This window comes from Diadema setosum, chromosome 14 (genome assembly GCF_964275005.1).
Source record: "Diadema setosum chromosome 14, eeDiaSeto1, whole genome shotgun sequence".
In the NCBI taxonomy this organism is placed as follows: domain Eukaryota; kingdom Metazoa; phylum Echinodermata; class Echinoidea; order Diadematoida; family Diadematidae; genus Diadema; species Diadema setosum.
The window spans coordinates 14713579-14729461 of NC_092698.1; the positions used below are offsets into that span (position 1 = coordinate 14713579).

At 38.0% G+C, this 15883-nt stretch overlaps 1 protein-coding gene across 1 annotated transcript in view; it reads left to right on the forward strand.

The window, feature by feature from the left end:
• The first annotated feature begins 3616 nt into the window (after positions 1-3616).
• Positions 3617-15883, forward strand: part of LOC140237631 (uncharacterized) — a 28255-nt gene continuing 15988 nt past the window's right edge. The window contains exons 1-10 of the mRNA XM_072317556.1: positions 3617-3695; positions 5272-5328; positions 6143-6300; positions 6887-6984; positions 7426-7541; positions 8342-8460; positions 8656-10114; positions 10724-10853; positions 11520-11893; positions 13844-14023. Coding sequence (XP_072173657.1) covers positions 3653-3695; positions 5272-5328; positions 6143-6300; positions 6887-6984; positions 7426-7541; positions 8342-8460; positions 8656-10114; positions 10724-10853; positions 11520-11893; positions 13844-13989 — 2700 coding nt within the window. The 5' untranslated portion in view covers positions 3617-3652 and the 3' untranslated portion in view covers positions 13990-14023. The remainder of the gene's footprint in view (positions 3696-5271; positions 5329-6142; positions 6301-6886; positions 6985-7425; positions 7542-8341; positions 8461-8655; positions 10115-10723; positions 10854-11519; positions 11894-13843; positions 14024-15883) is intronic.

Genomic DNA, 15883 nt, shown 5'->3' on the forward strand with positions numbered 1-15883 from the left:
TTTGCGAGTCTAAATTTTCGCGAATAGCACCCGACTCGCGAAATGCGTGAAAATTAAAACCTCGCGAAATATTCGGCGTATACAGCATATATATATATATATATATATATATATATATATACATGTATATATATATATATATATATATATATATATATATATATATATATATATACATACATATATATATACTTATATATATATATATATATATATATATATATATATATATATATATATACATATATATATATATATATATATATATATATATATATATATATATATATATATATATATATACATATATATATATATATATATATATATATATATATATATATATATATATATATATACATATATACAATTATACACACATGTAGGTATACATACATATGGAAGAGAAAAGATGAGTTTCCAGAGAAACACAAATTTTAAAGCATGATAAAGGGTTGAAATTTTAACTCCAAGTCTTAGTTTCATTTGAAGGTTTGACAGAATATTGATTGTAAAAGTAGGCCCTTCATCATATATATTCAACACATACACACAAGAAGAAATATTTTCCCCATTCCTTTCCAGTTTTAAAAAATCATTTTAACTTGAAAGCTCATTTTCATATCAAAAAGTGAAAATATCCCTAAATTTGTCCCCTGGATAGGACATAAAATGGAGGTCCCGTGTATGAGAGAGTAACAACTCATGCACGAGAGAGTAACAACTCATGCACGCAAAAGATCCCGCTTCATTCATTCATCGCAAAAGAGCAGGGTGTTTAACCCGGTGAAGTGGTCCCACCTCGCATCCAACTGGACCCCATGGAAGACCAGCTTAACGTAGCTGAATATGGGCTATCCAGCCATCTTCTCAGATGAACAAACAAACAAACAAACAAAAACAAAATCAAATTTTTGTTTAAGCTGGTTGTAATGAATAGAGTGATATTGAACAGAAAGAGGAAGTTCCATTCAAATCACAAATAAGAGAGCTATATGGTTGATATGTATTTACATGTTTCTAATGATGTCAGGCACAGTTACATTCAAATTAATACACTGTATACTTTTTTTTTTTATTTTATTAACGAATACATTGGAGAAATATGAGATGATCATCACTTTGTCTAATTTGCATGTCATTGTGATGGCTATCCCTGTTTAAAAAAGAAAAAAAAGATAGGAAAACATGGTAGGTCAAAACGAGCAAGAGCTTTTTCTAGGTGGCGGGAATGGTCCAATTTAAACGTTATTGTGATTTTGTGATTGTTTTAAAAGTAAAGTTTGTTCTTCCATAGTCAACTTGATTGCCAGAATTTCCTATCCCCTGTTGATGCAATTTTTCGAGATTTTCATTGTTCCCGGCGATACGTTTTTACATTCTATGGCACGTATCCAGCGTTCTGCCATTTACTATATAGTACAGTATCTTACTGCCTGATGAATATTCATGATGAAGCGGGACGGGTGCCTAAATAGTGCTTACCTCTTGGAGCAGGGGAGCTATGGGTGAGACCTTCCTGCTTGGAGTTTGCCTCGAGTTTGCATTGATTAGTAGTTCGGCCATCAATGATCGATCATTACAGTCCGTATTTTGGTAAATTGAATTTTGGTGAATTGAAATGTGATAGAATGTGATTGAAATGTGAATTGAAATGGTGAATTGAAATGTGATAGATATTTTAGAGATTTAGGGTTAGGAGTAAAAGATATATATATATATATTTTTTTTTTGTTAAGATGTATTTATGAAAATATACCGATGGTTTGGAGGAGAAATATGAGAGAAAAAGAAAAAGATATTTTGGAAACTGATTTTATTATAGGAGGGAAAACAATTGACATTAGCAATTTAAGATCGAAACAAATGTATTTGCAATTTCTTAAGGAAAAAGAAAGTGCAGTACCGATTTTTGATAGAATTAAACAAAATTATGGGTTTTCTGTCAAGGAGATCGAAAATATGTTTTTAAGGCCAAGACAATGTACATTAAATAGCCGATTACAAGAGTTTCAATTCAAACTGGTGCATGGTATTGTTTACACAAATCATCATCTTTTCAGGTTCAGTTTTGCTGCAAGTAACTTATGCTCTTTTTGTGAAAAAGAAGAAACATACAAACATTTATTTTACACTTGTGAGCTTGTGAAATTAATCTGGGAAGTTATATGATAAAATGATGGAGGATGTTGATTTAAAAAATTGTACTTGGGAAGAAATTCTGTTCGAGAGGAAGGAGGGCAATAGAGGAAAACACCAATTACTAAATCATATTTTAATTTTGGTTAAATATTTGATTTTTAAAAGTAGAGAATATGGAAAGCCGCCTACATATAATGAAATAAAAAATAGCATTTTAGAGGATATAGATTTGAGGAAAAGAAATCAGCATCAATGAGGGGAACTTTAACCATTCATTTCAGTAAATGGGAAAATTTGAAAGTAAGTATGGAAGGACCCGGAGCCAGATGTACACGGGGAAGGGGGAAGGGAGGGAAAGGGTAGTTGGGAGGGGAGGAGCCGGGGGGGGGGGGTGGTGATTAAAGGGAATATCAATTCCATTTGTGTGTATGGAAAGATTGATGACGTGATTAGTAGTTTTCTTTTTTTTTAATGATTGTACTGTCATGCTGAAAGTACAGCTTGATCTGATTTTAATGAAAGTAAGTAAACAGTGTATGTTGTTTTCTATCTCTGGTGCATTGTATATTCTTTACAAATGTACTGTTCCTATTGAAAGTACAGCTTGGTTTGATTTCATTATAATTGTGTCATGATAAATCGTGGATTTTGTAATACATGTGATTTGATTTGTTACGAAATTGTTTTGAATATGGAATCAATAAAAGATTATGAAAAAAAAAGTATTTCCACACTTCATTCTGTTCTACATTTTTCTGAATTTTGAAAGCAAACTAAAATCAAAACGACATCTGTTTGGTCAAAAAATATGAATTTGATGATTTTTCAATACAATCTTTTTTTTTTTGTAGTTATTGCTGACTGTTGAGGTGAGATGCTTGATATATTGAAGTAAACGTGACGTTAGTCATTCTTCGATAGGATGGATTTGCTTGATGAATATCTGAAGAGTTTGTTTGCAAAAACCGATAAGTCCATATTTGCCAAATGGAGATATTTGCGATTAAAGGTCAAGAAAAATAAAGAGAATAATAAGAAATTTTTTGCTTCTTTTGACCATTTTAACTTCAAAAATATACCTTTATATGTAGTGACCAATATATCATTCAAAAGGTATTATTTTGTACTTTAAGACAAAGATCGTACTTCAAAATCTTCAAAAATGGACTTTCGGTTTTTGCAAACAAACCCTTCATCTGTTTCGAGAGGGCTAGAGTGGCCTGGGAAGAGCCAGGTCCAGGTGCTGTAATTAACCCTAATTTTCACCGCAAGCGGTCTGTATTAGTTTGCATTATTAGTCATTTGCGTTAGTTTGCATGATTAGTAGTTTGCATTGAGTTTGCATTGAGTTTGCATTAGTTTGCGTCAGTTTGCATCAGTTTGCATTAGTTTGCGTCAATTAGTAGGACCGAGGGATCGATAGCAGAGATTACGAGTGCGTTGACAGTGTAGCAGCTGGCATACTCGCTGCACGATCACATACGACGAACGAACGGGCGGGCGCTTTGAAATGAACGAGAGGACGGACGCTGTCATTTTCTGGACCAAAGACGGTTTGTGCAGTACACAAGGATAATGTTTTTCTTTCAGTTGTTCAATATCATTTTTCTCCTTACTCGTAGCGTAATGTCTTGTTGGTGTACGTGCGTTACTAGATTCTACGGCAGACACGACTGACGCAATTAATTGGTAGAATCTCTTCACCCAGCACAAAAGTTAACGTCCCGGACTGTTGTAAAATGATGCAGTTTGAATGCTTGGACAAACATACCTTGGATAACATACCTTGGATGTGGGCGTAAAGTTAGACTTAACTTATTTGCCCCTCGGTGTCGTCATTACATGACATTAATAACTTTTTGTTAGGCGCTGTGCAGTATAACATGGACAAAGAAATATTCCTTCGGGGTTGTATTTGTTCTTGTCTTGACTCCAGAACCTCTCTAAATTAGACTTGAAACTATTCACGAGGTTACAAGGTGCATGAAAGATCCCTTAGATGAAGTCCATAGATACACAGCAGAGTATAATACGAGCCCGTGATCAATTGGTACAGCGCCATGATTGGTACAACCTAAAAGTATTCTTTGACACACTGAAGCTAATGAATCACTCGTAGCTTTGTAGAATCTATGTAAAGTTAGGCCTAGGCTATGGCTATGGCCTAATCAACTTAGAATTATCATGATTATTATCATCTTTTAAAAGATGCAGCCTTTTTTTATACCTCTTAAAATTCACAGTAAACAAAACAGGGCAGCAAAGACCAGTAAAGCTTCACAAAAAGCTTTTGATTTTCATAAAATGTCATGACCTCAAGCTAAACTAGATTTCAAGCTGGAAATTAGCAGGCGAATTAAGACGCAGTCCTCACTTCGGACTGCTTTTTACCGGTTGTTACGCACTGAATGGTGAATAGCTTTTGTGCAAGTGAAGTTGGTCATGATGTTCAGTCAACAGCACTGTCGTGTCAGCAGCCAGATTACATATGACTGGCGAGCTCACAGAGCAGAGATATACGTAAACTGTCAGCCTTACCTCCAGACGTTCAGACAGCACTGTGCTGCTGTGATTGGCACAGCTACATACAGTAATAGTAGGCCCTATCTCATCTCATCTGTGACCGTTACAGTTGCTGAAGACTGAATGGCAAGACAAAACACTAAAATGGTTAGGCCTAAGTGTTTGCCAGTGTTAGATGTTACTTTTAACTGCTGTTTGACTTGATTCTATGTCTATGTACATCTAAAATTGAGCATTTTTAACATGCTTAATTGTAAAGTACTAGACTAAAAACAGTAATGAGTATTAGAGTAATTAGGTACGGTACCATACACCATATTTGTGGGTAGGGCCTAAACTCGGCCTTACAGCTATAAAACTAGACCCTACAGTGAATCCACAATACCGCTACTTATTAAGTGTTGTGGATTCAGTCAGTGTGGGAAGGGTATGCTGTCTCTAATAGAATGATATTATTTACAGAAAGTCAATTTACAAGGAAATTAAAAACAAGAAAATTGAAGATGCTATTTCTCATGATGCAGCCGAATCTTGGAGTTGAGATTGTAAAGATTTATTCCCCAAATGTCAATATCACTTTATTGCTTGTTTTCATATGAAATTTAGAAAGTGATGCAGACTTTGATCAGGATAAGATGACTCAGAGAGGTGCACATGTTCCAGGTAATCATAAGTGTCCGGTGACTTGAGTTGCAAACACTGATGGTATCACATGCACATACGGTATTATGTACCATATTTTAAGATACATGACCTGTTTTTATAAATTTGCTTGATAAAAGCTTAGTTATCTGATTCGGTGCCCACATACTCCAGGCAAGTATGATTATGTAAGTGTGAATGTCAAGTGAGAAAAATTGTGTGTTATAAATTTGTTGACAGTAGCCTGTCTTGTTGAAATATATAGAATATTCTGCACTTGGCAGATCAAAAATGATACTGTTATTCAAAGCCCTATATAATTTTGGTTACCGGTAATGAAAAACTGTTTTTACATAAACTGACTAAAAACATAAGTTACAATAACTTCCTTGTATGCTAGACTAATAGGACTGGCAAACATGAAAACAAATTGTAAAACCATGCTTAAAGCTATCATGGCAACAACAACAACAAAAGTACTAGTGATAAATTTATATGTATAGTCTGATTACAAAATAGGTTAAGCACCATTTTCAAACATTTTAAAGTAAGTCCAACATTAGATCTTTAGAACAAAATAAAGCCTACCCAATGAAACCTTACAAGGTGCATACAAAAATTATTCTTGAAGTTATGATGAAAAGAATCCTTTATTTTTTGGATATTTTCTTTTATTTTTAGCTGGTTTAATCACAAATATCTAAAATTGCCAGGAATTGACAGTTGTTTGTGATCAAGTTCTTCATATAAGAGACAATAGGAACAGAATAAAATCTCAAAAAAACTCCTCTGCATTTGATCAATGAAATAAAATCTGTTGCTGTTCACTCCAAAGGTGTCACAGATACTGCATCCAGACTGACCACTGAGGAAACAGCCAAGAGATTCCTCAAACCGGGAGTCCACAGGCAGAAAACGATGCCCTCAAAGCCGCACGGGAAGATGGATGGTGGGGGTAATCCATCATCCAAGAGGAAACCCATCAGTTCTCAGGTATGATGTAGCTTGTGAAAAGATGAAAACACTGTGAAGGTAGATTATGCAGCTGCATCTAGGTTTTTTTGTTTTTGTTTTTTGTCCTCTATGCTGCATATGGCATATAGTCCATGAGTATATCTAATATTTAGCAGTTGAAAACCACATTGACAGAATGTGAAAAAAGTATTATCCCCTTCAAAAAAGTTACTGACTTCCCCACTTTGAGATTATATACAATGCATAAGTGTAAAGGGAGTTAATTATTTTTGCAGTATTAGTCAACTTGCGAAATTTGAAAGAATGAAAACACCATGAAATATACCACATATACAGTACGTTATACACACACTACATGTTGTCTTGTTGCAGAAATTCATGTTCATGTGATGGAATGTACGTTCCATCATGTACGTTCATATCTACTTTACATATGTATGGATTGTATTCACTTTTTCGTATATATTCATACTCGTACATCTGCACATCAATGTTTTGCCAGTCTTGAGATAGAGGGAGGCAGTGACAAAGGGAAACAGTCGTTTCTTTCTGTATATGAATATTTTATTACATATATTGGGAATATGATTCTCTGTCTTTGCAGAATACTGAAGGAGATTCATCCTTCATGCGCCCATCCCTGAAGGATCTTCGGCCAGAGGACAAGAAACGAGTTGCCAATCTAATCAGGGAGCTTGCAAAGTAAGACTCATATTTTTGTGGGGGTTTGTCTTTTATTTGCTAAGATTATTTCATATATGTCAAATGTATTTAGTAAGTTTATTTTATTTGAGAAAAAAAAATATTTAGGTGGTAATTGCATGTGTGCATGTATTAGCATGCGGCAGATTGTCTGCATGATGCAGAACTGCTGAAAAAGATACTATCGCTGAATCAGATTTGTGAATTACAGGTGTAAGCTCTTCAAATGAGATCTATCCATGAGTAGCAAATATGTGGTCTATTTGGAATTGTTGCAGACAATGACACATTTTGTACATGAATATTAGAAACTCTAATGGATAAGATTTATCATCATGGCATAATGGTGATGACTTAACAAGAAGATGCTGGAAAATAATCTTGATTCTGTCCTTCATCCCTTGATCTGTCCTATGGATGACCCTTCCCCTCCCCCAACAGACTTGGAGAAGAGAAGGAAGTCGCCATCGAGCAGCTGCAAGTAGAGAGGAAAGAACATGACTTGAGGGCTAAGGATATGCAAGGCCAGGTGGTGGACATCTTGAAAGAGAGAGAAAATATCCTTTCCCTGCCATAGTAGTTGGTTTTGTCTTGATTTGTGGTCTTTGTTAGCCATCTTGCTCCTCTGTTCTGTAATAGATGCCTCCTTGTGGTCATCACACATCGATCACAATTTACTCTCTTGTTTTTACTGTTTTCATGCAAAGACATGCATGCGTAATTCTGTTTCTTGTGGAAAATAGATGAACTCAACTGTGAGTGTAACTGCAGTGAGCAGTTACATGTATAAATCATGATAGTATAACTGCATTCATCACTTCTTTTGCCTGATATTTCAGGGATTTCCTGTTTGCATTTACCAGTAATTTAAAGATAGCAATGCTTTCACTAGTTTCAGGAACACCTAGTCTGCTCACCAGAAGACTGGTCTCATTTGTAAGAAAATGATCATTTTCACTGAGTTCAGGTCAAGAGTAAGAGTTTCTTTACTTGAATGGCAACTACAGCACTATCCACATTACACATATCAATATAGCTCTGTGATCTCGGTTTGTTTGTTTGTTTGTTTGTTTTTAATGGGGGAGAGGCAGTTTTGCATCCTTACTGGCAAATTAGGGCATGACAAATGATGTCTTGCCATGTGCTGTAATGGGTATTTAGGCAAGTGTCCTTTACATTTAACGGGGTTAATTCTCACTTGTCCAGCAGTGGAATTTATTTGCTCCAGGCAAGCCAGTTTGCAGGTGTGTGGCATCCTGTCGTTTGTACGGAGTGAAAATATACTCCTTTTCTTTTTCTTTTTTACCCTGGAGTGGAGTTACATTTTACTTCTTTTTCCTGAGCCATGGTTCTCCACGTCTCCAGCTACAGCTTCTGGAATGCCAAAAGCTCCTCGCTGAGTATCAGACTAGAGTCTCTCAGGAACAGAAGAGTCCTATAGGATCACTACAAGGTCACAGCAGTACAACCAAGGAGGTATGTTGTCCAACTCTGATTGTATTCTGTATCTCACTCTCCTTGTATATCACATGTCATTGTCTTTTTTTTTTTTAATTCTGTTTTTCATCTGCCTCTGTCTCATACTATTTATCTATCTGTTCAATATTTACGTGTATTCATCTATGCTGTAGACATGCTGTGTACATGCATCCTCTGTAATCTTTTATGCAGGCTTCTCGAAGTCCTCCTGGACGGTCGCCCATCAAAGAGAGCACCCAAATTATTCCCACGTCTGATCGGCACTCTGATTCTTATGGAGGCTTTGTCCAGCTTCACTCTGTTCCAGACAATTCAAGTGTTGCATCATCTGTGAAGACAGAAACAAATAACATTTCTGTCAAGACACCAGCATCTGTTGACGACAACATGCCAAAGGGCATTGATGGCGAATTCACTCCAGCCTTATCTAGCACCCATCGACCTCATCACCTCCAATCTAGATCAGCGAAGAATGCAGAACTTGATGAAACGTTAAAAGTAGACCATGGGAGAAAAAGTGGGGGTGAGAATGCCATGTCTTACCAGCTATCTCCATCAGTAATTGGAAATGCAAAACCCCAAACCCCAAAACATCACCATTCGCATCCTCTGATAAGAAGTGGGGACGGACTAAAGGGGGTGGCAAGTACCAGAGCCAGTTTAGAGGACTTTCGGCCACTGCAGGAGGAGAAGGATTCCACCAAGAGTTCATCCAGGAGAAATATGAGCAACAGCAGAGATGCCTCTCAAAGCCAGCATTGGGCATCCCTTCCAGAGATGGACACCCACCACAGCTATGGGCGCCAGGAGGGAGGTCAGCAAGTGCCCCATCACCGAGAGGTTGCAGGTGTTCCCTATGATGATGATAACAGACACGGACAGGTCCTTACTGTGCACTCCCCCCAGAAAGCTATGCCAGGAGCTTCAGGTTATCCCGACCCCCGAACCTTGGGACCGAGGCAGCAGGACCTCAGCCTGTTGAGGGTGAAGCTGCAGAAGGAACAGGAGTGGCTGCAGCACAAACTCGCAGAGCAAGAGTGGTTGCTGCAACAGAAGCAGAGGGAAATACAGGCACAGAAACAGCAGCTAGGCCGGATGGAGATGGCTGCACACTATGATGATGGCAGGTTCTTATTAACAGGTGCTGAAGGGAGGCAGACCCACCTGCCTCAAGACAGAGAAACCAGGCATAGAGAACACAGAACTAAGATGCAGGAAGATCAGAGAACAGGCATGTATGTTGACAGGATGAATGGACATGCAGAGAGGCATTGGAGGAGAGAACCTGACGGGAGGCAGGGGACGATCAGATCACCGTGGCGACAGAGTATAGTTGATGCCTGGAATGAGAGAGAGGAGGTTTCCTCGAATTATCCTCCTCCTGATGCGGTGTACTATGGCAGAGGTCATCCGGTAGACGCAGAAAGAGACATGCACATCTCATCCACTCAAAATGGTGATTACAGGATGCGGGAAGATGATTACTATAAAGAATATGGAGATTATGATCCTGTAGAGGAAGAGGAGGAGCAAGGAGAAGTTGATGGTGAGCTGTGGTATCAGATGAGGACAGAAACAGAAGGAGGATATGAAGGTGACAACATTCAGGGATACGCATCACTCCATCATCCAATCAACAGAAGACACCCAGGTATGTCTGTAAGGTCAAGCAAATGTCTCAATTATAGTCATACTTGTATTCTCTATGTATTATAAAGAGATATGTAGAAAAGCACATCACTTTACCCTCCATCAACAGTAGAAACCTAGGATTGTTTTTTAAAGATATCAAAGTGTGTAATACGATCAGTTGAGAAGGTAACTGAAAACAAGAAGTTTTTGAACAATTTGCTTTCCTTAAAAGTATTCCATCAGGTTATATAAAGAAAGACATATTTGCACATGATGCCTTTTTAGATACATATGGGCAGTATCTAGTTGGTTTGAATGAAGTGAAAAGTAATTAGAGCAGACTGAAAAGACACAATTTGCCCTCTGAACTGATCTGTTACACATTTGAATTGATGCCTCTATATCCAGAGCAAGGTATTTCAGGTCCTGTAAATTTGCAACATAAAAAAAAGCATTGTGTAACTTCAAAATTGTTACACTAGGAAGCATAAATATAGTCTTCTGTGTGAAATTCAGGTGCCATATTATTTGTTTTGTTTTCCATTTTTTAAACAAATGGCTGCTTGTCAGTAAGTTACCAGCAGATAATATATGTTGTTGTGTTCTATCTCCCTCCCTCTGCCCAAAGGAGAAATGCCAAGCCGCGTGGCAGCAAATTTGGCAACATCCCAACTGCACCAGTCTTACCACATCACAGAGTCTGCATCCCATGTACACGATGCTAGTAATGTAACAACAAACAGAGCTCAGTCTTCCAGGTAAGCCTAGATATATGATGTCAACATAGCCATGTCAAAGTTGTCTTTATATTTGACGGACACCACAACAGTCATTGTACTTGTACTCTCATTGTTCTTCTGAAGAGTATTCATTTCCTTTGAGTTCAATATCTATAAGCAGTGCCTTAAAAAATTACATGTAGCTACTGACTGTGATTTCTTCCCACAAGCAGATCAGATGTACCGACATAAGTAGATTTCAACTGAGTATATGTTCAGCACTCTAGTTGTTGGATGACTTTTTGGCCTCTGTGCATGGCAGGTGTATAATGACATACATGTTGCTGAAACACAAAATAAAAGAGACCACAATGTTATCCTGAAAGTATAATTTGCCTGTTGGAATATTCTAGATTTAGCCGTATTCATAAAAGAGACAAACTTTATTACGTACAAGATCTGACTAGAATGTTTCCATCATGTTCTGCTGGGGTTGCTTCAGGGGATATATCTATACTTGAAGTTAGCTTCATTCAAGATTTATAGTACCATTCTACAGAAATTAGCCTTTCTTCTTTCATTGTTGGGAGAAAATGACATTTGTACTGCACAGACCTTGAATATTTCACCATTCATCACCAGATTTCAATGGGCATGCCTGGTGTAGTTTGCAATCTAAATTTGTCTTCTTTGACATTGACATAGCCTGCCTCAAAAGCAAATGGGAAGCATCTCGGCCATACTAGAAGAAGACTTTCACCCATCTCATCCTCCTCAACTCCATAAAACCAAACCCAGAGCAGATGTGAGGATGAGCCAACAGCATAGACCATACCTCGTGAACCAACCAAGACCAGGACCTGGTCCACAGTCCCGCCATAGGCTTGGACCACAAGGTGTCAGGGAGGCTTATGACATCGGTTCAGGTCCAAGAAGGAAACCCATATACAGCCAGGTAGATAGGAGAAGCTTGCCACCATCTAACACCAGAGGGCGTCATACAGGTGTTGCTAATCGTAAAAACATCTCAGACCAGGAGCAGAAAGCCAAACCATCAGTGTCTTCCACAGTGCCTCATGGTGAGTGTAGCCATTTGACTCCTCACAATATACCATGGTTTGCTGTACATGGTGATTTTCAGGCGTGTCCAATGGCCTAAAAAGTTTCTGTAGTCACAAGACAGTCGGGTTTGAACCACAATGTTTGACTTGAGAGTACCAATCACTCAAGGACACTATTATTCCTTTTGGATTTTTATGCCTCCGCCAACGAAGTGGCCGGAGGCATTATGTTTTCGGGTCGTCCGTCCGTCTGTACGTCCGTCCGTCGTCCATCCGTCCGTACGTCCGTCCCGTTTTGTTTTTGTCGATATCTCAAGAACCGTGAGGTGGTATTGCATCAAACTTGGTATGAGGGTATATCCTGGGGGGATAATACTTTGTTTGGATTTTAGGGTCACAGGGTCAAAGGTCAAAGGTCACAGGTTATTTTGTGAAAAAAAGGTTGAAATTTCATGTTTTTCTCCATATCTCGCAAATGGTTCAAGGTATCTTCATGGAACTTAGTATATATGCATGTACCGATGGGCAGTGATTATCTAGGGAAGTTTGGGGTCATGGGTCAAAGGTCAAAGGGTCAAAGGTCAAGGTCAACTCCTCAAAATATCACTGCTTTCCTTATATTTATGCAATGCCTGAAGGATTTTTTTTTAACTTGATGTATGCATGTATAACCCAATATATATTCTGTAGGAAGTTTCTTGCCAAAAGGTCAAAGGTCAAGTGAAAGTGCTAAATTGCACTTCTTCCTCCATATCTCAAAAGTAACTCGAGGTATTATCATGAAACTTACATATTTATGCATGTTCTACCTAACAGTGATTCTCTTTGGAACTGTGAGGTCAAAGGTCAAAGGCCAGGTTTAGATAATACCATTTTACCATTTGATACTGAAATGATACTTTTTCTCAATACCTTGAAAATTACTCAATGCATAAACTTATAAAAGGGTCAAAAGTCAAGTAAAAATCATCAGTTCCCCCAAATACCTGCACTCTGACGTTTTAATAATTCAATCCAATTAAACCTCGTTCTAGGAAAGTGAACATTCAGCACATTTGTAGCAAACCTGTCATTTTAATATTTTGCCAATTGTGTGAAACTTTCATCACACATTGTCAAGACATTGTACTATAGACCTATTAGGAGAACCATGCATTATGGCGGAGGCATACACCAGTCGCCGTAGCGACATTTCTAGTTCCAAAATATATTTTAAACTTTTCATGCCTCCGCCGCGAAGTGTCGCCGGAGGCATTATTTGCCCTGTTTTGTAAATTATTTAGTCCCATCTGCCATTGGATATACGCTTGACACCCCAATTCTTGTAAAGTATTAATTGAACATGATTATGTCAGGACAAGATTACATTTCCAGGAAAGAGACAGAGATAGAGAATGAATTCATTTGTGAGAGTCAGTTCAGTTTTGAAAGTTACTGGACTGTCTGTTGAAATAGCCAGACAATGTGAATTTTGATTTACTTTCACCTCCAGCTGGCCAGTTGATAAGCAGTGATTACAATGGATGTGTATATTAGTGAGTGTGTACTGTACGTCTTGTTGAAACATACTTGTTTATAAATCATAGCTTGGTCAGCATTGCATTACTTCCTCAAAGCAAGAGTATACTTTCTGTATAGTGATTGGATGATCATTGTTCATCAGAACTTTAAGGTGTTAACATGTACCTAGTGGGTATTTTGTTTGTATATGAATGAGTACTGTGAAGCACGATATTTTCACAGCATGAAATTTTCGCGAATTGAAGCTGACATCCTTTCTCACTGCATGAAATTTTTGTAAATTGCTACTGGAGTTCAGAGCATATAGTGTAGACAAGAACTTTCGCATGTATCTTAATTTCATGCGTCTTGGCTCGCAAAATTTGCAAAACTAAAATACACACAAACATATCTGGTTTGACAGTATTTATGTATTTTCTCTCTCCTTGATCGGGATTCCCAATGCAGCTGCCCACGCCAACATGACCAAGTCCCATCTTGTCCAGCGATCCCATGACGTCATCCGGGAAATCGGGAGACTGCTCAATGAGGATACTGATCCCGGAGACGAGGAGGAGTCCAGAGTTCTGGAGGAGGTCTTCTTCCTGGGCTGATATGATTGATGCCACAGTTACAGAACAATCCATGGTATGCGGTCCTTTAACATTATTTACATTCAGACAGTGATCCATAACCTCGAGGGTAAGCTGTCTTTGAGGTTAAGCTCTGGCACCTTAGCTATGACGCGCGCTCACATGACAAAGCTTATCCTCAAAGATACGCTTCTGCCCTGGTAACTACTAGCGAGTCCCACTCGTTGATAGAACCTCTTGGAACCAGAAGTTCGTGGTGACCCCAGTAAAAGAGGCACTGTATTTATATTCGGGAAATGGAATGGGTGGTTCACAGAGGGGTCATGCTTATCTACAAGTTCATTGATTGTCATGTCCACACAATGCGTATCTACTAGTGGGGACCCCTGCGGCTCGTGGATAGAGCGCTAACCCTGCGATATCTCGTGGTCACTTTTGAGTGCATCAACATGATCTCGAAGATAGCTTTCTAATATCCTCGAGGTTAAGGATCACTGTCTGAACATAACTATTGTAGAGCCAAGTCCAATGAACTTCATGGATATTTCCATGCTAAATGCCTTTTGATGAACCCTTCCCTTTCCCCATAAACCTCCCTGCAATTTCAGTTTTGATGGTGGAGTTCATCTTTTAGTATACAGTAGAAGATTATTATAGCAATTAACATCATAGCAACAACTGAAGTCTTTCAGGTGACTGCCCAGCTGCTACTAGGGGAACTGTTACTCTATGCCGCAAATATTATAAACAATGCTCTTAAAGGGAACCCAAATTGACAAATATTGCACTACATACATTTGTATACAGTAAGGAGTTTGCATAAATCTTTATGCATCATGAAAGAGGAATTTTCCATCATGTATTTTCTTCGATGTGCACACTAAACCACACATAATACTCTGTCTTTTTTTCTTCTTTTTTTTGTCTTCTCTCCATTTGCCAGTCTGTTCCTCATTTTGTTGTCATAGTATGTATATATGTTAAGTACTGTACTGTATGTGTATGTAAGTACTGTACAACCATAAAATCTCAGTTCTCTTTGCTTGAGGTTATGTGTATATTACAATCTCTTACAATTTTTGTTGTGATAATTTCAACTGTTCTTTCCAGTCATGGTAATTTTGTTATCCCCCCCCCCCCCCAAAAAAAAAAAAAAAAAAAAAAAAAAAAAATCATAAAGAGTCAAGCTCAGTTTTCTTTGATTTACTCAATAAGAAATGATTACATGATTTAGAGTGTGAAGTGTGTGCATACTCATCATTTCTACCTATGTTCAGGCACTAATAGTGACTTTTTGGTATTTGTTTGTTTGTTTGTTTGTTTTTAGATAAAGTTGGTCCTCTCGCTGTGTATTCACACATACTCAGTAATAATACTGAATCGCACTCTGTCACAAATCTCAAAGGTGTAAACTAATTGCACATTCTGTGGTGATAGACATATCTGACTTCTTGGACTGACTGGAATATTTCTTTATCGAGCGACATCATGTCCCCAAAGGCACAGAATGTTTCAGTAGACAATGGCTCTAACAATTTTTCCTGTGTCTGAAATTGCTGACACGTTCGACCCTGTATACTGGACTGCCTACATGTCTCAATGTCTAAGGCTTGCCATGTGATTTGATAGTGTACTGGTCATGTCAGTGACATCCAATCCAAGGTCGAAATATGGCCGTAGTTTGTCAGTGTGAAAGTCCTGCTGTGGTCCATCATACAACATGTACCAAAATAAACACACACACACACACACACACACATGAAAGTAATTGACATAGAATACAGGCTGTTGATATGTCACTTGTCATGATAGAGTATCTGTTGCTGATGAATGTGTTACTGTGTCATGACATGGAAACTCACACACAGATGAAAGCAAAAGAGAGGATATGAAACTTACCTTCCAGGGAGCAGTG